The sequence below is a fragment of the Dama dama genome, chromosome 5 (assembly GCF_033118175.1).
Source record: "Dama dama isolate Ldn47 chromosome 5, ASM3311817v1, whole genome shotgun sequence".
Taxonomy (NCBI): domain Eukaryota; kingdom Metazoa; phylum Chordata; class Mammalia; order Artiodactyla; family Cervidae; genus Dama; species Dama dama.
Genome location: NC_083685.1, coordinates 20,864,993 through 20,887,522, shown reverse-complemented (window position 1 = coordinate 20,887,522; position 22,530 = coordinate 20,864,993). Strand labels below are relative to the sequence as shown.

Genomic DNA, 22,530 nt, shown 5'->3' with positions numbered 1-22,530 from the left:
AAGAAAATTGATGACCAGAGAGGTTAAGTCACTTGCCAAAGGCCACACAGCAAATCCGTGTAGAGCCAGGATTTGAACCCAGACAATCTAGCTGGATGTGCTGAACCACTATCCTGTATGGTCTCTCTGGTTATTATATTCGTCCCTGTATATTTCTGCATTGTTTCGGTTTCTCAAAAAATGTTGTTTGGGGGACTGTGGAAAAAGAACAACAAATAGCAGCTCAGTGCTGGTGTGACTTCAGAGTACAGTGGATTTCATCAGATTTATGTTCCAAATAAAAACCCCAGCAGTGTTCCACAGTCTTGGACTTCCGAGTTGAACCCAGCTGTGCGGTGGACCCCGATGAGCTGCAATTACAGAGCTTATGGGGACACTCCCACGGGAGCCCCCGGAAGCTGACCTTGATCATGTGCTCCTGGACACAGAGCGGGTCGCTGTTGCCCAGGATACTGAGCAGCTCATCATCGGAAATGAAGAAGAACCTAGGGAAGGCGTTCCTCTTGGAATCTAAGTAGTCGTTCAGGCTCTTCTGGCACTTTTCCAGGCCCTCACTGATGTTCTGCAGGTCACTGAGGCGGTTGGGGGCCTCACAGCATCTCTTGATCACAGGGTCTTTCAAAGTCTCGCCCATGATCTGGATAAAGTCAAAAGGACAACTGTCAAGATGGATGGATCTAGAGAGTGTCATACTGAGTGAAGTAAGTCAGACAGAGAAGGGGAAATATCATATGACATCCCTTATATGTGGAATCTAAACAGAAATGATACAGATGTATTATGCCTGCATGCAAAGTCGCCTCACCCATGTCCGAACTCTGCGACCCCATGGACAGTAGGCTCCACCAGGCTCCTCTTTCCTTGGGGATTCTCCAGGCAAGAATACCTGAGCGGGTTGCCATTTCCTTCTCCAAGGGAATCTTCCCAATCCAGGGATCGAACTCGGGTCTCTTATGTTTCCTGCATTGACAGGTGGGTTCTTTACCACCTGGGAAACCCCAAATGGGAGCTGGCTGCTCATAACTGGAGAATACAACAGCACCACTGAGCAGCAAAGCACCTGGGCTTTGAGGTCAGGTGGGCTGGGTGGCAATCCTCACCCCACTGGCTACTGGCAGTGGTGCCCACTGTACCACCCTTTCTGGAAAGGAATTTAAGATGACCATAGTCAAAAAAAAAAAAAAAAAATGACCATAGTCTTTCAGGAGTGATTTACTCATAAACAATAAGATATTAATCCTAAAAATGGAAAAAAATTCAGACAAATTATTTTTGAATGCAAAGAGTTTCACTTCAAACAGGATGTCCAGTTACTAGACAATAAATCAACTAAACTAATGTCAGTCCACTCACTGAGACATTACATAAAGTCATTGAAATGTTTTATCAGATGATTTCATAATACGAACTACGTTTCTCACAATATGAAGAGAAAATTATAAGATGAAATTATACAAAATATTGGGCTTCTGAGGTGGCTCAGTGGTAAAGACTCCACCTACCAGTGCAGAAGCCAGAGGAGACATGGGTTCGATCCCTGGTTTGGGAAGATCCCCTGGAGGAGGAAATGGCAACCCATTCCAGGTATTCTTGCCAGGATAATCCCATGGACAGAGGAGCCTGACGGGCTACAGTCCACAGGGTCACAAAGAGTCAGATACAACTAAGAGACTGAGCATGCACACACACACATATAAAATATCATTACAATTGTGTTCTTAAACCCATTTACATAGAAAAATATTACACTTTAAAGATAATGAAACTATGGAAGACACATCTTTTCCTTCTCTTCTACATTTCCCCAAGGTTTTTAAATAACTACTACTTTTATAATAAAAAGTAAAAATAAAAAAGTAGTAGTGCCGTATGCTGGTGGCTTAAGATCAAACAGAAATTTTTACTGAAGACATTAAATTCACATACAATGACAGAAAAAATTCATAAGCTACAAATAGACCTAATACTACATGTAAATACACAAGTAAAAGTATCTCTGATTACTGTCCATCTTTCAAGACTGAAACAGAAGCCAGTCACTTGCCCTTTTAAATACTCTGTCGATGTTATCAAACTTCTTTGCTTCATCTGGAAGTTGTGATCTGATATCTCCACCAATAAAGATGCTTTCCAGATACATCCATTTTCTCTGAACCAACATCCAAATCTGTAAATGCACAACATTATCATCAACACAGGTTCCCAGGTACCTCAAGGTGTGTATGGCAAAATCCCACCCTAACACCAGACAAATTTAAATCAATTCAGGTCAAAAGAATTTCCATGCAAGAGGGCAGAGTAAGTGCATATGGTGGTTTAGTTGCCAAGTTGTGTGCGTGCAGCAAAAAAGACCCAGCACAACCACAAAAAAAATAAATTATTTTTAAAAAAGAAAGCAAATGAAGGAAGCCCATGCCTGACCACACTCTTAGCTAGTGAACCAGGCCTGGGTTCATCCCACCCCAGGCTTTAGGGTGTAGCTATATTAACACAAGGTGCCTGCCTGTGGTCTCAGGACAAAAACAAGGCTGTCACACAAAACTGGTGAAATGAGCCTCGGTTGCTCACAAAGGTCTGGACACAAAGCAGGAAAGCCCCAAACCAACTAATATAAGACTGGTTGGGTGCTTCCCAACATGATGAACTAGGCTGGGAAAACTGCAAAAACATACATCAACATGAAATGAGCACAGGCCAAAAAAAAAAAAAAAATGTATGCAAAATGGACTTTAAAAAAATCAAAATCACACAGAGAAAAACCCACTACCCCATGAAAGAGAGTCTCCCCTAAAAGGAGGAAAATTCTAGTTTGAGAAAATAAAAAGTAGAAGGAAATCAGAAAAGGGTTTTAAATATATTTAAATTCTTCAGTGTGATATAGGAGATGAAAGCATTCTTGCAACAAGAACAGGACGGTATTAAACAAGAACAAGGGCACATGAAAAAACACCAATGAGGAGTCCTGTTAGTTAAAAATGCATTCATTGAAATAAAAACTCAGATTCACTCCTCTAATTATGCATCTCTCCCCTCAAAATAAATCAAAGAGGATCATTAGTTTCTGAGCACAAAATTGCCTCATACAAAGTTTCTTTCTATGAATCAGCTCCTTTCCATCTCTTGTGTGTCTTTTTTCTTACCTCAATGACTTCCCCTATGAGAGAAAGCGTTTTTTCCCATTTGTGAACTGTCTGCAGGAAAGGCCCCACAAATCTGCTTCCTGAGATGCTTTGCAGGTTGAAAGTGTTGTCATCCAGGCACTGGATGATATCGTCAACAGACCCCAAGACATAGCCTCGTTCCTGGGTGCCTTTGTAATACTTGACCACATTAAATTTCATATTTTCCCATGTGTCCAGGATTTCCTTCACAGCCTAGTCAGGAATATGAAAAGAATGGTTCAGGCACATGGGCTGAAAAAAAAAAAAAACCCAACCCAACAGCAGCTTCCTGAGTTTGCCATGGATCAGCTCCTCAACCGAGAGTTCTGGGTCAGTGTTCCAAATAAGCTGGCAAATCTAGTTGTCAGTTACCCAGTACTTGCTCTGTGCCAGGTAAGCACATGCTATATACACCATCTCCTCTAGTCCTCAAAGCACCCCAGCGAGGGTGGGATAATTATTATCCACACTTTAGCAGAGGTGGGAACTGGGGCAAGAGAAGGGTCAGCTTGCCACGTTCACTCAGCTGAGTGCCAGAGCCAGGGTCTAAATTCTGTAACTGGCCTCCAATCTGCATGCTCATGAGATCCTGCCTCTGTGTTAACCATTTAGCAAGAAGATAAAATTACAAAAAATATGTCTATTTTTCATGGCATGTTCAAAAACCACCTGTCGATAATTATGTGTATGTGTATATATACACAGATGTGTGTATATATGTGCATGTGGGTGTATGTATCTGTGTACATTATGTGTATATGTGTGTGCATATATGTACACACATGTGTGTGCGTGTATGAGTGAGACATTAGTGTGTATGTACACCTATATGTGTGCATATGTGAGAGGCTGTATGTATATCATAGTATTCATGTACATGTGGGTGTTTTTATGTGTATTTTTACATCTCTGTAGTGTGTATGTGTGTGTGTGGATATATGTTTATATGTGTACATATGTGTATATGCATTTTTTTGGCCATACTATGCAGCATGAGGGATCTTAGTTCCCCAGCCAGGGATGAAACACATGCCCCCTGCAGTGGAAGCTCAGAGCCCTAACCACTAGACCACCAGGGAATTCCCTGCATAGGCATTTCAAAGCATTAAAGAATGGACACTAAAATGTTAATAATTTATCTTCAGGTCGTAGAATTTATGAGTGATTTATTTATTTTCTCAGTTTTCTACCTTGAACACATTATTTCCTTTAGTAAATAAGCTGAAAGTGAAACTATAAGAACAATTAAAATATTTAACTGAAGCAGAAATTCTATTCCTAGAACAAATAATACTTTCTTATTCAAACATAACAGGTACCAGAACAAACAGGTTTTCTGTTTGAATTTAAAAAAAAATTCTTTTTTTTTTTCTAGGCTGTTTTATAACTAAAAATAGTCCTACCTTCTCAATGGCTATCTCTTTAATGGCCGATGTCACAATCTCATTGAGAACATCCGTGTGTTTGTGAAGTTCCATAGCAAACATGTTTTCCAAGGTGAATGTTTCAGTCATTTCAAAAATCACGCCTGTTTTCTCCATAAGCTCTTTCCAATGCCTGAAGGTGCATCCACATCAAAAATCTTTATGTCTACTGAGTTTAGTGATGGGTTTAATTATTCCCTCTTCAACCAAGGGCTTCCCAGATGGCTCAGACAGTAAAGAATCTGCCTGCAACGCAGAAGTCCCAGATTTGATCCCAGGGTCAGCAAGATTCCTGGGAGAAGGACATGGAAACCCACTCCAGGATTCTTGCCTGGAGAATTCCATGGACAGAGGAGCCTGGTGGACTACAGTCCATGTGAAAGTCGCTCAGTCATGAGAGCGATGGGGAGCGACTGTAAATACAGATGAAGCTTTGCTCGCTCGCCCGCTGCTCACCTACTGCGGTGCAGCCTGATTTCTATCTGGACCGGGACCAGTACTGGTCCATGGCCCAGGGCTTGGGAGACCCCTAATCTAGAAGATACTTTCTTAGATGCCTCATCTTAACTATCACCTATGAAAACACACTTTTCATTTATTGGTAACTGTTTCTGCATGGTCTCTAGATGGGTGATCCCGGCCTCTGAGGATCACTCAGCCTATTTGATACCCTGGTGTAATTTACGAGCATGCATGTGTTTGATAAATATTCAGCAATTACTGACTCTGTTCAGGCAGTGGGCTTGCAACTGGGGTTCAGAGTGGCTCAAAGGTAAGGCCCCTGCCCTTGGGAACACTGCTACCAACTTGGGGAGACAGGCAGTGATCGATACAACAAATCTACAAATTAAATAACCACCAAATGTTTCGAGCGTTATGAAAAAAACACAGCACAATAAAAGCAAGTGGCTACTTCAAACAGAAGGAGCAAAACAGACACAGCACCAAGCAGTGCTGCTCTTAGCCCAGTCTGGCCTCCTCTGAAGGCTCACATTTGCCCACGTTTATGGTCCAATGTATATGGAATGAATGTAATAAGGAGGTTAAACATGGCACTGGACTGGCAGAACACCAGGTACCCAGCATATAAGCAGTAAACATAGAATCACTGGGTTTTGTCATACAAAGAGATGGTCAGGAAGGAGAATCCAGTTTTCTGTCTCTCGACCCAGGTCGAATTGATATAGAAGAATTCCTGTGGTTGATAATTTGATGGGAACTTTACAAGGAAGCAATATTATATAGAGAAATATTACTTGTATATGTCTAGCCCTGCATTGCTGCTGGAATCTTGTTCTTTGTCATCAGATCTGAGCAAAGACATATCTCGAAGTAAAAGCTCCTCCACCAACCTGTCTCTTAGAGCCTCGTGCTTCAAGTCTAGAAGTAAAGGAATTGAGTCTTTGAATGCCTTCATTTTCAATTCCAAGTGGTAGGCCACCGATAAATTTCGGACCTGACGGGGCAGCTTTCTGAGGGACCTGAGAAAACTTTCAATTCCTTCCTGGAGAAACTGAACATTCAGGTTGATCCAGAGTGTCTGAGACCATTCTTCCTTCGCAACCTGGAAATGAATAAGAAATAGTCGCATCAACAAGACCGGTCTGGAAACTCGAAAGTGGTTAGAAGGGAGAGCACATTCTTAACCTTTGGGCATGCTCGCCTCTCTCCAAATATTAACATCCATTTCCCCACAACAGGAGGCTTGCCTGGTGGCCCAGTGGTAAAGAATCCACCTGCCAATGCAAGAGACGCAGGTTTGATCCCTGGGTGGGGAAGCTCCCCTGGAGAAGGAAGTGGCAACCCTCTCCAGTATTCTTGCCTAGAGAATCCCATGGACAGAGGAACCTGATGGGCTACAGTCCACGGGGTTGCAAAGAGTCAGACATGACTGAGCAGCTAAACAAAAACACTGACCCCACAACAACCTCAAATTCACCAAGGAAAGATTAATTCTAAGGCGCTCAAACACAAATAAAAGCATTCCAACTTTTTTAATCCTTCACAAAAGGCTTAAAAATAAGGCTTACACAAAATTTTAAAAGGCTTACACAAAATTTAAAAAGGCTCACACAAAAATAAGACTGTATCTGAGAATGTGTGGGATCCAAAAATATGCCTTTCTTTCTTTCAGGGAAAACAGAAAAAAAGCAGGATGTCAGAAATCAGTGTTTTTAACTCAGGGAATCATGAGGGTCTTAAAATATGCACTTCATTCAAGCGCTGTCCTTTCTGACAAAAGAAAGTAAGGTTACAAAATACCAGCAACTTAGATACTCCTGCTTAGCTATCATAGAGAAAAGACTTTGTGTTGTAGCTCCTTGAGATTGAATGTAAAAAGTACTGTCTGACATAAAATTCACCATCTTGGGTAGTTGGCATTTGCAACCTGTGACATCCAGGCTTGACAGAGTTGCTTGAATCATGAGATATATTCGACAGGAAATTATGTTAATTCATGTAATATGTGTATGTTGATTTCTTTTTCTAATTTTTATTGGCGTATAGTTCCTTTATGATGTATATGTCGTGTTATACTTGTGTGTGAGTTGTGTTGTTTAGTTGTACTAGTTTCCACTGCACAGTAAAGTGAATCAGCTGCATGTATATATATATCCCCTCTTTTATGGATTTCTCTCCCATTTAGGTCACCGCAGAGCACTGAGTAGGGTCCCTGTGCTACACTGCACGTTCTCATTAGCTTTCTGATTTACACACAGTATCACCAGTGTATATATGTCAATCCCAGTCTCCCAATTCATCCCACCCTCCTTCTTTCCCCCTTGAGTCCATGTGTTCGTTCTCTAGAGACACTAGAGAAAGGCTGTGCGCAGCAACAAAGACTCAGGGCAGCCAAAAAATAAATAAATGAGAAAAATGTTATCATTATTCTGACCTCACGTCCCCTCCACCCACCAGTCCTCATTTCTCTGCTTCTCTTTGTGACAAGACTCACTGGAAACATCATTTATACTTGGCGTTCCTAATGCCTTTCTCCCCATTCTCTCTGTTTTTCTGGAGCTTTATGGAGAGTTTGCTGATGTACGATAAAGCTGCACGTATTTCAAGTGTACAACTGACATGTGTGCACACCTGTGACACCATCAGCTCCATCTAGATAATGAACGTATCCAACACCATCCCCCTCAGTGGTCTCCTCCTGCCGCTCTGCTCTGTAATCACTCCCTCCCACCCCTCTCCTTCTACCCCACCCCTAGGTAACCAACCACTGACCTGCTTTCTGCCAGGAATATGTACAGTGGAAAGCAGGACATTCATAGTGTTAGGCAGCCATCACACGCCCATCAGGTTCCAGAACTCTCTCCACACCCCAGAGGGAAACCTCGTACCCACTAGCAGTCACCCCCCGCCCCGATCACCTCCTCCCAAGATCTAAAGTGCAAGTTTCTCTGAAATCTGCCCCAGGCTCTTGATGACTATGAGCTCAAAGTCCGCTGAGCCGCATTCCCTCCACGGAGACCAAAGCTGTGGGTGGACGCTTACCTTCAGTCCTTCATAGAGCTCGTAAATCGCCTTCAGACCACTCATTTCCTTCTGCACTTTGAGCAGCTCTGGGTACATCGTGATTGGAAGATCAAAAAGCTTCTCAGCATTAGCCAGCTCCTGACGGTTCTTCTCATGTATCACTAGCTCTTTATCGAAAGTGGCTAAAAGTTCTATTCCTAATAAATAAGTAAATAAATAAATTCATACTCAGCAGTGAAGAATTCACCTGCTAATGCAGGAGACTCGAGTTCAGTCCCTGAGTTAGGAAGAGGCCCTGGAGAAGAAAATGGCAACTTACTCCAGCATTCTTGCCTGGAGAATCCCATGGACAGAGGAGCCTGGTGGGCTACAGTCCATGGGGTAGCAAGAGAGTCGAACACGACTTAGTGACTAACAACAACATAGTTGATTTACAATGTTGTGTAACCCTCAGTGCGTAGCAGAGTGATTCATTTACACATATATCTATTCTTTTTCAGATTCTTTTCCCATATAGGTTACCACAGAGTACTGAGTAGAGTTCTCTGTGCGATACAGTAGGTCCTTGTTGATAATCTGTTGTATGTAGTGTAGTGACTACAACCCCAAACTCCTAATTGCTCCCTCCCCTGACCACCTTTCCCTTTTGGTAACCATAAGTTTGTTTTTGAAGTCTGTGACTCTGTTTTGTAAATAAGTTCATTTTGAATACATACTTTTTTTTGATAGATAAGAAGTGATTTATTAGCATAGGATGCTTGTATAAAATTCACAAGCAGGCAGGCAAGTATTGGAATACATACAATTTTAAGGTATACAAAATTGAATAAGAAATCATGAACAATATGCAAAACTATCACATCGGCCATAAAAGCTAATTGGGAAGACAAATATAGAATGACCAGACTTTATCTCTCCATCATTCTAACTAAAACCAGAGGGCTGCAAACTTCTCCAGTTAGAAACTTCTGTCTCCTAAGCATTCTTGCTCCAAGTGGTCTCAACTTGGGCTGCAGATTAGAATCCCCATGGGAGCTTTTAAAAACTTTGATGTCCAGGGGCTTCCCTGGTGGTCCAGTGGTTGAAAATCCACCTGCTAATGGAGGGGACACAGGTTCGATCCCTGGTCCAGGAAGATCCCCCATGCTCCAGAGCAGCTAAGCCCATGGGCTACAACTACTGAGCTACTGCAACTACTGAAGCTGATGCTCTAGCACCTAGAACCTGTGCGCCTCAACAAGAGAAGCTACCACAATGAGAAGCCCAAGCATCACAATCAAGAGTAGCCCTCGCTCACCATAGCTAGGGAAAACTCACGTGCAGATAAAAATTAGAAAGTAATAATATATAAATTTAAAAAATTTTTTAAACCTTGATGTCTAAACCACCCTTAAGATCGGTGGAATCAGACTATGTGAACCTGGTCCCCAGGGAGCAGTGATCTTTAGAGATTCCCAGAGGAACCCAGTGTACAGGCAAGCTTACAAACCACCACTCCATCCAATCTTCCCATAAAATTCTTAAGCAGAATGTCTTCAAATGCCTCAGTAAGACTAATGTGGATATCCTTACCTCTATCAAGATCTTCACCTACAGAACCAGGGCCTTCAAGATAAAACCGTTTTGCAAAATCCTCCATCTGCTGTCTGTAGTTTAGTATTTCACCTCGAGTAATCTGAGAAAAGCAGGGTTGTGTTAATTGAGCCCACTGGGTATTTTTCAACATCTTTATCCAGAAGTTGAAGCATTTAAAGGTACCTCTGTGAACATTCTCTTTATTCCTCCCAGAGCATGCTCCACATTCAATGAATCATTGAAAAGGTTTGACCACATGCTCTCAATCTTGTCAACCAGTTCTTTCTCTGCATCAAAAGGCTTTAAAAAAAAAAAAGAACAAACAATAAATGACAAGCAGGCTTGGAGCTGAAATTTCTGGTCAAAACTACTGTCCTGATTTCTGCATCTGGGTAATAGTAGAATAGGTCATTTGAACAGATGTTGGTTGAATTATACAAATTAGATATTTATAATCCAAATAAAAATCAGAAGAATGTAATTTTTAAAACAGATAGATAACATAGGTAGGTAGAGAGAGAGATAACCTAGAGAGATAAGTCATTCATAAAGTAAAACTGAGCTTCAAATCAACTTCATCTGATTTGAATAAGGTTATCTTGACCCATTAACACACCCAGCTGTGCTGTCAGAAGCAAAAATAAATCTCCTCTGATGAAACATAGCATCATGTGAGGCCTCTGATTCTCTTTACAACTTTTCATAAAAGATGTCCAGAACTCAATCAGAAATAACAGGATGATAAGGATATGAATGACTTGGAGGAAATCAAGAGACACACAGAAAATATAAGCAGATAATAATGGAGCTGTAAGATACAGAATCGTAAATGATTTTACTTAATAAAGAGAACAAAAAACATAATTGAAAATTTTGACTTTAATTATAATTTTGCACACTCTGCAATTTTCTCTTTCCTTTGGAGGGTGCTAGGGAACCAAATTATTATCCTGAAAACATGTAAATACAGGTCAAAAATCAAGGATTTGACCTACCCTTTTTCTATAAACTGTATCTCAGGATAAACAGATAGTTTTTAAGGAAAATTTCCTCTTTTTGTTTTTATTATTTTTTATTGAAGTATAATTGACCTACAATATTATGTTAGTTTCAGATGCACACCATAGGGATTCATTATTTCTATACATTACAAAGTGATCACCACTACTGTGCATTTTTTTTTTTTTTAAACTCATTTGTTTATTTTTGACTGCATTTGGTCTTGGTTGAGGCATGGGGGATCTTCCTTGCTGTGTCCAGCCTCAGTAGTTATGGGGCATGGGCTTAGTTGCCCCAGGGCATGTGGGATCTTAGTTTCCTGACCAAGGATCCAATCTGTGTCCCCTGCATTGAAAGGCAGATTCTTAACCACTGGACCACCAGAGAAGTCCCCACTGTGCATTTCCTGATGAGAGAATCTCTAGCTTGCAGGCAAGGCTAAGGTGCAGTTGGGTGATGAAAGCACTCAAGTGATGTAAATGTTGAAATAGAGATTGTATGCAAATGCTGGCTTATAACAGCTATTTGTTTCTCCCTTCTGCTTTGTTTTTCCAGTGGACTCCTTTTTGTGTATCATGTGATGTGTGGCATGCAAAATTTCACATATGATTTCAAGGAGATTGAAACCCTCAACCCTCAAACTCATCCATGGGCTTTCTGAAGGTCTTTGAAACCCGTGTTTAACAAACGTAAAGACAACTGAACTATCATCTTCTACCAGTTTCTCTCTCTCTTTTTTTTTAAAAGGAATATAAAACTATTTATTGACCACTGTTCACCAGTATTTACAATCAAGTAAACAATATACAGTTGAATAACATTCTGATTACTACAAAGTTATTGTTTTTCTTGGCTTCTGCTGAACTAGTAACCCAAAATACTGAGAAAATTGAGCCTTCATGCAAGGAACGGATTGGAGTCAAGTCTGAAAAAACATGCAGGTCAAGCATAGATTAGAAAAGTTTGTTCACTTATTTATTCCTGTAGATGGTAAACTGCCAAAATTTTAAAACTATCTGATTAGGTTTCCATGAACAAATCTGAGACATCCCATGTATCACAACCTTTCCTAAATATAGCACAAAGACTTTAATTTCTTGTAAAACAATGGTTCACCAAAAAGAACCATCAAGTGTCCGTTTAACTAAGTTTTGCTTTGCTATATTAAAACATACCAGAATTTTTCTACTTTTTTCATTTGGTTGGGAAGGTTGTTGACAGTGACAAAAATTTTCCTTCCAGGGTTTCTGCATATAAAACTGCATTTATATGCAGATATGGATGCAGATTCTAATAGGGATGCTTTAAAAAATTACCCAATTTAAACTGCTTAACTTGTCTAATTAATTACAAAATTATTTAATTTGAAAGGTTAAGACTTAAATTTTCAATCTAAGTTGAAGTTATTTCTTATATTGCTCAAAATGATGTAATTCTAGAACATGGGCTTATCCATCGTTATGAAAGGCTGTTGTTTAAATATATTTACCAAAACGAAAACCACAACAAAAAATTAACTCACAACCATTTACATATGTCTTTTATGTATACACATACAAAAAACTTAGAATGGTCCTCAGGCATATATGAGTTAAATACTAAATTCTGATTGAGTAATGATTATGGAGATTTCCTCAAACATTTAGAAAACCTGTTCTCTAATGCTGAGGAAATAATATACCATGGTATCAAATTCTTTCCTACTGAAGGAAGCAACTACAGAAAGCTTTTATTTGTTCAAAGTAACCAGTGCTACAGATGGAAAAAAAAAAAAAAAAAAAAAAACCAATGTAACTTCCCCAATATTACTTCAAAACAAACATATCAAACCTGATTTTCATTAGAATGTAGTTATTTCTTCACACTAATAAATCAGAAAACCAAGACCCACATTTTATATATATATATATATAAAAGGCAATGCAAACAGTTATTGAGCCTCATCTTCTGGACAAGAATGCCAAGTTAGTCTCTCTTCATAAAAACCAATTACAATTTGAGGACACTTCATATTTGCCTCTTTTGCGAGCACCAAGTCCGCCTCATCGGAATCTTTCCATTTCATGAGGAACATTAATTCTCCACTGCTGTCTGTGGCACCAATTATTCGCTCTGGATCAAGACCTCTGGCAAAACCTCTCGGTTTATCAGCAGCATCTCTTTTCTTCTTTGATTTGCTATCATCAGATTCACTGTCAGACAAAGATTTTCTTTTTGCTCCATCTTCTTCTTTACCAGCTTTTTGAGAATTAAGAAACGCTTCAATTAACTCTGGACAATCTAAATTTTCTTCAGGTTCACAAGTATTGTCTGCATCTGTAAATCCCTTCCACTTCAGGAAATACTCCACCTTCCCGTTCACTACACGGCGGTCTAGTACTTTTTTTACTACAAACTCTTCAGGTTCTGCCTCTTCAACTTTTTTACTCTTTCCATTTTGTTTCTTTCCCATTTTTTGCAATGTAGTTTTATTGGAGGCCATTTTTTATTGCAGACTTGAAGAGCTATTATTCACCGCCTCTGAGCTGCTCTGGGTCCTGGGTCTGTGGCGTCTCTGGCCCTGCGCGCCTCAAGCTCCTACCAGTTTCTCTTATTATCTTATCTCTCTCCTCCACTTTTTTTCATTTTTGCAACAGCCCTTTATTTATTAAAGAAAATTAACATCAAGAAAAAAGAAAGGGGCTTCGGGGCTTCCTTCGGTGACTCAGTGGTAAAGAATCCACCTGCCAATGCCAGAGACAACAGTTCGATCCCTGGTCTGGGAAGATCCCACATGCCACGGGGCAACTAAGCCCACACGCCACAACTAGTGAGCCTGGGAGCCGCAGCTGCTGAGCCCACATGCCACAGCTATTGAAGCCCGCAAGCCCTAGAACCTGTGCTCTGCAACAAGAGAAGCCACCTCAATGAGAATCTCAAGCACCGCAACTAGAGAGTAGCCCCTGCTCGCCACCGCTAGGAAAAGCCCTTGCAGCAGTGAAGACCCAGCATAGCCAAAAAATAAACAAATAAAGAGAAAAGTGAATAAAGAAATAGGGAAAGAAATAAAGAAAAGGGTTCACTTACAAAGAGCCCATACATCGCCATGGTGCGGTACCTCTCCTGCACGTCCCGGTATCTGAGTTCCATGACTAAAGATTTACTTCGGATTTCTGCAATGGTTGCAAGCACAAACTTGAGATCCTCAAGGGTACTGGGGCTCTTCTTCAGGTTTTTGTTCAGGGACTATAAAAGAAAGTTCAAAGGGACACTAAATAAGCATAGGGCGAAAAAATACAGTGACAAATGAAGCCCTGACTTCCTTGAAATGAAAGCAGTGTTAGAGAAACCCTGGGGCTCTGTCCCACAATAGACAGTGCACTGGATTTTCAGAGAAGATCTGGGATCCACTACCTCTATCTCCTCGTGCAGGTTATTGAGTTCCTCTCTGGCTGAGTCATTGAGGAGTCTTCCGAGTGAAACCACCCAGGACTTGGCGTTTTCCTGCACGGTGTTGGCCAGGGGTCCGAGCTGAAGGCGGATGCAGTGCTCATCCTTGATCAAGACGTGGTGCATCACTTCAGAGGCGGTCCTGGCATAGAACTGCAGCTTCTCATCATACAAAACACAGGGGGGCTTCTTAGCAGCAAATTTCTCCATCACAATGGCTTTGTCCAGTTTCCAGAGGGGTCGGTAGCGCTTCCATTTCTGCAGGTACTTCATAAGATTAACCAGAATCCTGTGGACGTTTTGGGGGATCATAACAGCCTGCTCAATTATCTGAGGGTTCTGAGAGATATCATTGTAAAAGCTGATGGTAACAAGTTCTTCCTCCTCTCCCTTCTGTGGGGGGCATTCTATGCAGCTGCCTTTCATCCAGCGAACAAAATGCTGACAAAATAAGAATCAGGGCGGGGCGGAGGGGGAAAAGACAGTCCTTTAGTATCTATTTTGCTCCCTTTGCACATGTCATAGCCTTCTCTGGTAGCTCAGCTGGTAGAGAATCTGACTGCAATTCAGGAGACTCCAGTTTGATTCCTAGGTAGGGAAGATCCCCTGGAGAAGGGATAGGCTACCCACTCCAGTATTCATGGGCTTCCCTCGTGGCTCAGCTGGTAAAGAATCTGCCCACAATGTGGGAGACCTGCATTTGATCCCTGGGTTGGGAAGATCCCCTGGAGGAGGGCATGGCAACCCACTCAAGTATTCTTGCCTGGAGAATCACCATGGACAAAGGAGCCTGGCGGGCTACAATCCATGCGGTTGAAAAGTTAGACAGGACTGAGTGACTCAGCACAGCACACCAAACAGTACATATCACATTCAGCAATAAGTCTTGCTAGTAAGGAACCATGGACAGTAGGAACAGTTAAAATGATATGACACCGGAAGATGAGCCTCCCAGGTGAGAAAGTGTCCAAAGAAGCAACAGTTAGAACTGGACATGGAGCAACAGACTGGTTCCAAATTGGGAAAGGAGTACATCAAGGTTGTATATTGTCACCCTGCTTATTTAACTTATATGCAGAATACATCATCCAAAATGTCAGGCTGGATGAAGTACAGCCTAGATTGCCCAGAGGAATATCAATAACCCCAGGTACGCAGATGACACCACCCTTATGGCAGAAGGCAAAGAAGAACTAAAGAGCCTCTTGATGAAAGTGAAAGAGAGTGAAAAAGCAGGCTTAAAATTCAACATTCAGAAAACTCAGATCATGGCATCCAGTTCCAACACTTCATGGCAAATAGATGGGGAAACAATGGATACAGTGAGAGATTTTATTTTGGGGGGCTCCATAATCACCGCAAATGGTGACTGTAGCCATGAAGCAAGAAAAGATACTTGCTCCTTGGAAGAGAAGCTATGACCAACTTAGACAGCATATTAAAAAGCAGAGACATCACTTTGCCAACAAAGGTCCGTCTAGTCAAAGCTGTGGTTTTTCCAGTAGTCATGTATGGATGTGAGAGTTGGACCATGAAGAAAGCTGAGCACCAAAGAATTGATGCTTTTGAACTGTGGTGTTGGAGAAGACTCTTGAGAGTCCCTTGGTCTGCAAGGAGATCCAACCAGTCAATCCTAAAGGAAATCAGTCCTGAATATTCATTGGAAGGACTGAAGCTAAAGCTGAAACTCCAATACTTTGGCCACCTGATGTGAAGAACTGACTCATTGGGAAAGACCTGATGCTGGGAAAGATTGAAGGCAGGGGGAGAAGGGGACAATAAAGGATGAGATGGTTGGATGGCATCACTCACTCGATGGACATGAGTTTGAGCAAGCTTGGGGGATTGGTTATGGACAGGGAAGCCTGGCGTGCTGCAGTCCATGGGGTCGCAAAGAGTCAAACACAACTGAGCAACTGAACTGAACTGACTGAACTGTACAACTGCACTCATTTCACATGCTAGTAAGGTTATGCTCAAAATCCTTCAAGCTAGGCTTCAGTAGTAAGTGAACCGAGAAGTTCCAGATGTACAAGGTGGGTTTAGAAAAGGCAGAGGAACCAGAGACCAAATTGCCAACATTCGTTGGATCATAAAGCAAGGGAATTTCAGAAAAACACCCACCTCTGCTTCATTGACCACTAAAGCCTTTGACTCTGCAGATCACAACAAACTGTGGAAAATTCTTAAAGAGATGAGAGTACCAGATCACCTTACTTGTCTTCTAAGAAACCAGTATGCGGGTCAAGAAGCAACAATTAGAACCGTATTGGTTCAAAATTGGGAAAGGAGTATGTCAAGGCTATATACCGTCCCCCTGCTCATTTAATGTATATGCAGAGTACGTCATGTGAAACGTTGGACTGGGTGAATCACAAGCTGGAATCAAGATTGCTGGAAGAAATATCAACAACCTCAGTTATGCAGACAATACCTCTCTAATGATAAAAAGCAAAGAGGAACTAAAGAGCCTCTTGATGAAGGTGAAAGAGGAGAGTGACAAAGCTGGCTTGAAACTCAACATTCAGAAAACTAAGATCATGGCATCTGGTCCCATCACTTCGTGGCAAATAGATGGGGAAAAAGTAGAAGCAGTGACAAATTTTCTTTTCTTGGGCTTCAAAATCACTGCAGCCATGAAATTAAAAGATGCAAACCTAGACAGAGTATTAAAAAGCAAAGACATCACTTTGCCAAAAAAGGTCCAGTTGGTAAAAACTGGTTTTTCCAGTAGCCATATACAGATGTGAGAGTTGGACCATAACGAAGGCTGAGCATCAAAGAACTGATGCTTTTAAACTGTGGTGCTGGAGAAGACTCTTGAGAGTCCCTCAGACTGCAAGGAGATCAAACTAGTCAATCCTAAAGGAAATCAACCCTTGAGTACTCACTGGATGCTGAAGCTGAAGCGCCAATACTTTGGCCACCTGATGGAAACAGCTGACTCATTGGAAAAGCCTCCGATGCTGGGAAAGATTGAAGGCAGAAGGAGAAAGGGGTGACAGAGAATGAGATGGTTGGATGGCATCATCAACTCAACGGACATGAGTCTGAGCAAACTCCAGAAGATAGTGAAGGACAGGGAAGCCTGGCGAGCTGCAGTCCACGGGGTCACAAAGAGTTGGACACGACTGTGTGACTGAACAATTCTGTGAGCTGTCTTAGAGATACTGAAACCCCCACCAGGTGGAAGAAGTTAACAGCATGATGACCAGACTGTAACCGTGACATGAGCTGCCACAATTCTGAGGACTGGCCTCAAGGAAATGGGAGCAAACTGACCATGGAACTGAAGATTAACTATACTTAAAACAATCAAGATGACACTAGCCAGACCACCGATGACAATTTCAAAATGACTGTCAGAGCTGACTGTGCTGTTTCTGCATGTAGCCCCCTCCCTCTGTCCATAAAAGCTCTTGCCCACTGGTTGTCAGTGGGGAGGGGGGTTAGGCCTTTGGACAGGCGTCCACCCTCCACCACTCACTCCTCATCCCCATTACCAGCACCCAAAATAAAACAAACTTTGCTTTTCACCAACCTGGCCTCTTTAGATCTTGAAAATTGAGCAGTCAGACCTAGGTTTGGTAACTCTGGGTCATATGCTGTCCACAGCTGGTGGGCTTAACTCTCTGCAACCAGGGACCACCCAGGAAATAACACACACTTCCGCCCTCACCTTGGTCATCTCCACACAGTTTCGGACACAGTGGACACACATCTTGTCAATCTCATTTGCATTGGGATGCAGGATGATCTCCGGCGCCGTCAAGATGGTTTCCGTTTGGAACAAAGGGACATTTCCAAGGACTAAAGAATTAAAAGACTGCAGATTCCTAAGAGGGGTTAATAAAACAGACTCAGGACTCAGCAGAGTGAAATAGATTCGCCAGCACAGAGTCCTAACCACTGGACTGCCAAGGAATTCCCCCCACCCCGTCCCCACACACACACACTGTCTTTACAACATGTAATACGAAGATTAACTCACTTCAGGATGAGTTTTGTCAGGACCTCGTAGATTCTATTTTCCCAGTATTCATAGTAGGAGGCCAGCCTGGGGGCCTTGCCTGTGTTGGTATGGATGACCAGCCCCTCAACTTTGGTCAGCAGAGGCCCAATGGCAAGATACCACCTGACCATGTGGTCCACATCTTTGGCCCTTTCTCGTTCAATGTGCTCAAAGAACTCCTTGACGCCTGCGGCGGAAGACATCTGTTAAAGCTCTTCAGGGACACGAAAAAGGACATTACTCAAAAAGCAACGCAAACATGAGCTGTATGTCTCGCAAATACGAAAGTAGCCTCTAATCTTGACCAAAAGCAGAAAACAAGTCAACACCATCCAAAGCAAAACATATCCACAGCAAAAAATACACGACAACATGGGATTGAATGCTGATTGCGCATGCTATGTCTTTGGGCAATCTTGCTTGCCTTGAACTGCTTGTTAACTAGTCCTGAATTCCTTGTTGACTAAGTCCAAGAACGTTTAAAATACCGTTTGAATAAGTTAATGTGAATCCATAAAAACACAGTTCACCTTACTGTTACAGAGTTATTGACAAAAGAACCATTAATCTTCACAGACTCAGGAATCTATAAAACTAAGCAATACATAAAACGTGACAAAGAGTAAGAATTACCCATTATCTTTTCAAGTAACTGCCTGAGATCGTGAGGCATGGTTTTATTCCATTTGTGGAATAAAATGTGTGTGTGTGTGCACAATCATGACCAAGAGACTTTTCCTCCCATAATCAAGAGAAAAAAAGGAGCCAGATCTACCTGGGAGTTCGTCCTCACTTTTAGGTGCTGGATATTTAAAGAGATTTATGGACTCTATTAAAGTAAGTCTGGAAGAAATGTCTTCTGCATTCTTATGAATCTGGTGGACAAGGGACTCAAATTTCCCAATGGCCTGTTTGCACCGAGTTATGTAGTCAGCAATACCTTTGGAGAGAAAGAGAAAGAACAAAAGAAAGATACTTGGCTTTCAACACTTCCTTTCTACATCCCTCCCACCAACAACTGTAATCTTAATACCACATCCCTTCACAGGAAGGACCCTGCTCCTTCCATCCCCTTGGGTCTTTGAAGTGACAAAAATCCACTGGGTCCCTGGTGACTGGAACAAAGAGCTGGTGCTCAGAATCAACCAAACAATACATTTCTTCTGTTCACATTTTAGCATAATTGTATCTGAAGTACCATGAGGATAAAGAAGTCCAACCCTCTTGTCCTCTCATTGCCACGGCAACCTAAACCCTCCGCCCCATGCCACTTTGCCAACAGTCTCCTCTGGCCTGTTGCTTAGAAAAGTAAACAGCAAGAACATGCATAGTAAACCTGAATTAAGAATTTATGATTAATCGGGCAACAGCCTAAGCCTGTGATGTTTACAACAACCTATGAATAGGATACAAAGATTATGCCCATTTTACAGATGAGGAAGCAGAGCCCCTGAGAGGTTGAGTCACGCGGGTGGAAACTAGATATTTAACCCAGGGGTTTTGCTCTGGAGTCCATGGTCTAAACACACATATTCTCTGTACAAAGGAAGAGAAGAAAGAGGAGAAAAGGAAATGACAAAGAAAAAGAAGATTTGGAGCAAAAGAAGAGAAGTAGGAGGAAGGGGGAAAAAGTAAAAGCAAGAAAAAAAAAGAAAAGCAAAAATGCCTTGTTTATTTTTTAAAAAGTAAAGGAAGAAGAATGTACTTTTCCTTATTCTTCCTGCTAAATACAGCTAAGACCATGAACATTATCCATAAAACAAGCATAAGACTCTGAAAGGGGGAGAGACAGCCAACTAAAATAGACTATCCCCTGAGCCATAAAACAAACCTCAACAGATTTAAAAGAACTGAAATTATGCTCAGTATGTTCTCCAATGGACTCAAATTACAAATCAGCAACAGGAAGATAACAGGGAAATCTCCAAACACTTAGAAACTAAATAATACACTTCTAAATAATCCATGGGTCGAGGAGGAAGACATAAAGGAAGTTTTAAAAATACATTGAATTGAATAAAAATTAAAATACAACTATCAAAATCTGTGGGGCATAACTAAAGCAGTGCTAAAAGGGAAATAGTACCAAATGCATACATTAGAAAAGAGGAAAAATATCAAATCAATTAAAGTTCCCACCTCAAGAACCTTTAAAAAGAAGAGTGAAATAAATTCCAAATCAAGCAGAAGGAAATAATACAGATGAGCAGAAATTAATAAAATTGAACACAGGAAAACAACAGATAAAATCAATGAAACAAAGGGCTAATAAATAAAATAAATAATAAATAAATAAAATAAAACTAATCTCTAGCAGGACTGAAAAGAAAAAGAGAGAAGACACAAATTAACAGCATCCAGAATTAAATAGGAGGGATCACTAAAGACAGGTATTGTAAAGATAATAAGGGTACAATAAGAAAAACTCACATTGATACGTGTAAATCTATGGCTGATTCATATCAATGTATGACAAAACCCACTGAAATGTTGTGAAGTAATTAGCCTCCAACTAATAAAAAAAAGAAAGAAAAAGAAAAACTCACATTGAATCTGACAAGTTGGATGATATGGACCACTGATTTGAAAAGGACAAACTACACGACTCACCCAATAGGATATTAATCACTTGAACTGTCCTATAACTATTAATGAAACAGACTCTGTAATTTTAAAACTTCAAAAAAAAGAACAAATAAAACAATCACAACACAAAACCCTGGAGAAGGAAATGGCAATCCACTCCAATATTCTTGCCTGGAGAACACCATGGACAGAAGAGCCTGGTGGGCTACAGTCCATGGGGTCGCAAAGAGTCAGACACGACTGAGTGATTGCTGCTACTGCTGCGACCCCATAGATGGCAGCCCACCAGGCTCCTCCTTCCCTGGGATTCTCCAGGCAAGAATACTGGAGTGGGTTGCCATTTCCTTCTCCAATGCATGAAAGTGAAAAGTGAAAGTGAAGTCGCTCAGTCCTGTCCAACTCCCAGCGACCCCATGGACTGCAGCCTACCAGGCTCCTCCATCCACGGGATTTTCCAGGCAAGAGTACTGGGGTGGGGTGCCATTGCCTTCTCTGACTGAGCGACTACTCATACACAAAACCCTGCACGTCATGCTCAAAACATATTTGTTACGGACTTCCCTGGTGAGCCAGTGGTTAGGAATCTGCCTTGCAATGCAGGGGACATGGGTTCGATCCCTGGTCAAGGAACTAAGATCCCCACATGCTGTGGAGCAACTTAGCCCACACATCACAACTAGAGAAGCCAGGGCACCAACCACAACTACTGAGCCCATAAGCCGAAACCGGAGAGTCCATGCGCCACGACAAAAGGTCCTATATGAGGCAAAGGAGATCCTGCGTGCTGCAATTAAGACCCAACGTAATCAAATAAAAATAATAAATTTTTTTAAAAGCATGGCTTGTTAACCATACCTATGCACATGCAAGCTTCCCTTGTGGCTCAGCTGGTAAAGAATCCGCCTGCAATGCGGGAGACCAGGGTTCAATCCCTGGGTTGGGAAGATTCCCTGGAGAAGGGAAAAGCTACCCACTGCAGTATTCTAGCCTGGAGGATTCCATGGACTGTATAGTCCATGGGGTCGCAAAGAATCAGACATGACTGACGACTTTCACATACATTCAAAAATTGTAATTTGACTAAGACAATCTAAAAGAATGATTGCATCCCAAAGTCTAAAAGGCAATAGATAGATGAATTGATTACCTAGTGAGTTCCAGTTCAACCTCTTGTATCCAGATCTAAACACTCTTAATAATTCCTGGGAATGGTCATCAAGAAGAAGAGACTCTGCCTCATTTAACGTTCCTGTGAGCATGTGATAATGATCCAACATACGTTGTATCCCATCCGTGTACCTGGACATTACAGGAAAGTCACTGACATTAGAAAAATGGATTTCACAAAAAGCTTAATAACCTTACAATACGTTACAAAAGACCAAAGACAGACTACAAATTTAAAAGAATGTCACTCTTCCCAATAACTTTCCTTTGTGGAAAATATTGGTTACTTCTTAATTTCAAAATGTTATTTATAGGGAACTCTACTCAATACCCTGTAATGACCTATACAGGAAAATAATCTCAAAAAGAGAGTATGTACGTATGTGTGAATGCTAAGTTGCTTCAGTTGTGTCCAACCCTTTGTGACCCTATGGATTGCAGCCTGCCAGGCTCCTCTGTCCATGGGATTCTCCAGGCAAGAATACTGGAGTGGGTTGCCAAGCCCTCCTCCAGCGGATCGAACCCATGTCTCTTACGTCTACCTTCATTGGTAGGTGGGTTCTTTACCACTAGCGCCACCTGGGAAGCATGTATGTGTAACTGATAGTATAATCATGTATAACTGATTCACTCCGCTCTATAGCAGAAATTAACACAACATTATAAATCAACTATAGTGATATTGAAAGTT

The 22,530-nt window shown here is 41.5% G+C and overlaps 2 protein-coding genes across 3 annotated transcripts in view; both read right to left on the bottom strand.

Annotated features, from left to right (window-relative positions):
• The window catches only part of DNAH10 (dynein axonemal heavy chain 10), a 152,833-nt gene that overhangs the window by 95,173 nt on the left and 35,130 nt on the right, over nt 1-22,530 (bottom strand). For both annotated transcript variants that reach the window (XM_061140857.1, XM_061140858.1), the window contains 14 exons: nt 21,820-21,971; nt 18,862-19,026; nt 18,066-18,273; nt 17,754-17,910; nt 14,039-14,515; nt 13,712-13,870; nt 9,830-9,946; nt 9,644-9,746; nt 8,090-8,268; nt 5,938-6,149; nt 4,565-4,718; nt 3,141-3,374; nt 2,045-2,167; nt 404-637 (listed from right to left, as the gene is read on the bottom strand). In XM_061140857.1, the coding sequence (XP_060996840.1) occupies nt 404-637; nt 2,045-2,167; nt 3,141-3,374; nt 4,565-4,718; nt 5,938-6,149; nt 8,090-8,268; nt 9,644-9,746; nt 9,830-9,946; nt 13,712-13,870; nt 14,039-14,515; nt 17,754-17,910; nt 18,066-18,273; nt 18,862-19,026; nt 21,820-21,971 (2,674 nt within the window). The remainder of the gene's footprint in view (nt 1-403; nt 638-2,044; nt 2,168-3,140; nt 3,375-4,564; nt 4,719-5,937; nt 6,150-8,089; nt 8,269-9,643; nt 9,747-9,829; nt 9,947-13,711; nt 13,871-14,038; nt 14,516-17,753; nt 17,911-18,065; nt 18,274-18,861; nt 19,027-21,819; nt 21,972-22,530) is intronic.
• Nucleotides 12,713-13,169, bottom strand: LOC133055742 (chromobox protein homolog 3-like). The gene is made up of 2 exons (XM_061140856.1): nt 12,962-13,169; nt 12,713-12,888 (listed from the first exon to the last, which is right to left on the bottom strand). The coding sequence occupies exons 1-2, from the start codon at nt 13,125-13,127 to the stop codon at nt 12,749-12,751; spliced, it is 306 nt and encodes a 101-aa protein (XP_060996839.1). The 5' UTR covers nt 13,128-13,169; the 3' UTR covers nt 12,713-12,748.

What these genes read in the sequence shown, in the direction of transcription:
- LOC133055742 (XM_061140856.1), bottom strand. Translation starts at nt 13,127, where the DNA reads ATGGCCTCCAATAAAACTACATTGCAAAAAATGGGAAAGAAACAAAAT. An exon ending in GAAGTGGAAGGGATTTACAG is followed by an intron (nt 12,889 to 12,961) that starts ATGCAGACAATA and finishes TCTTAATTCTCA; the next exon opens with AAAAGCTGGTAAAGAAGAAG.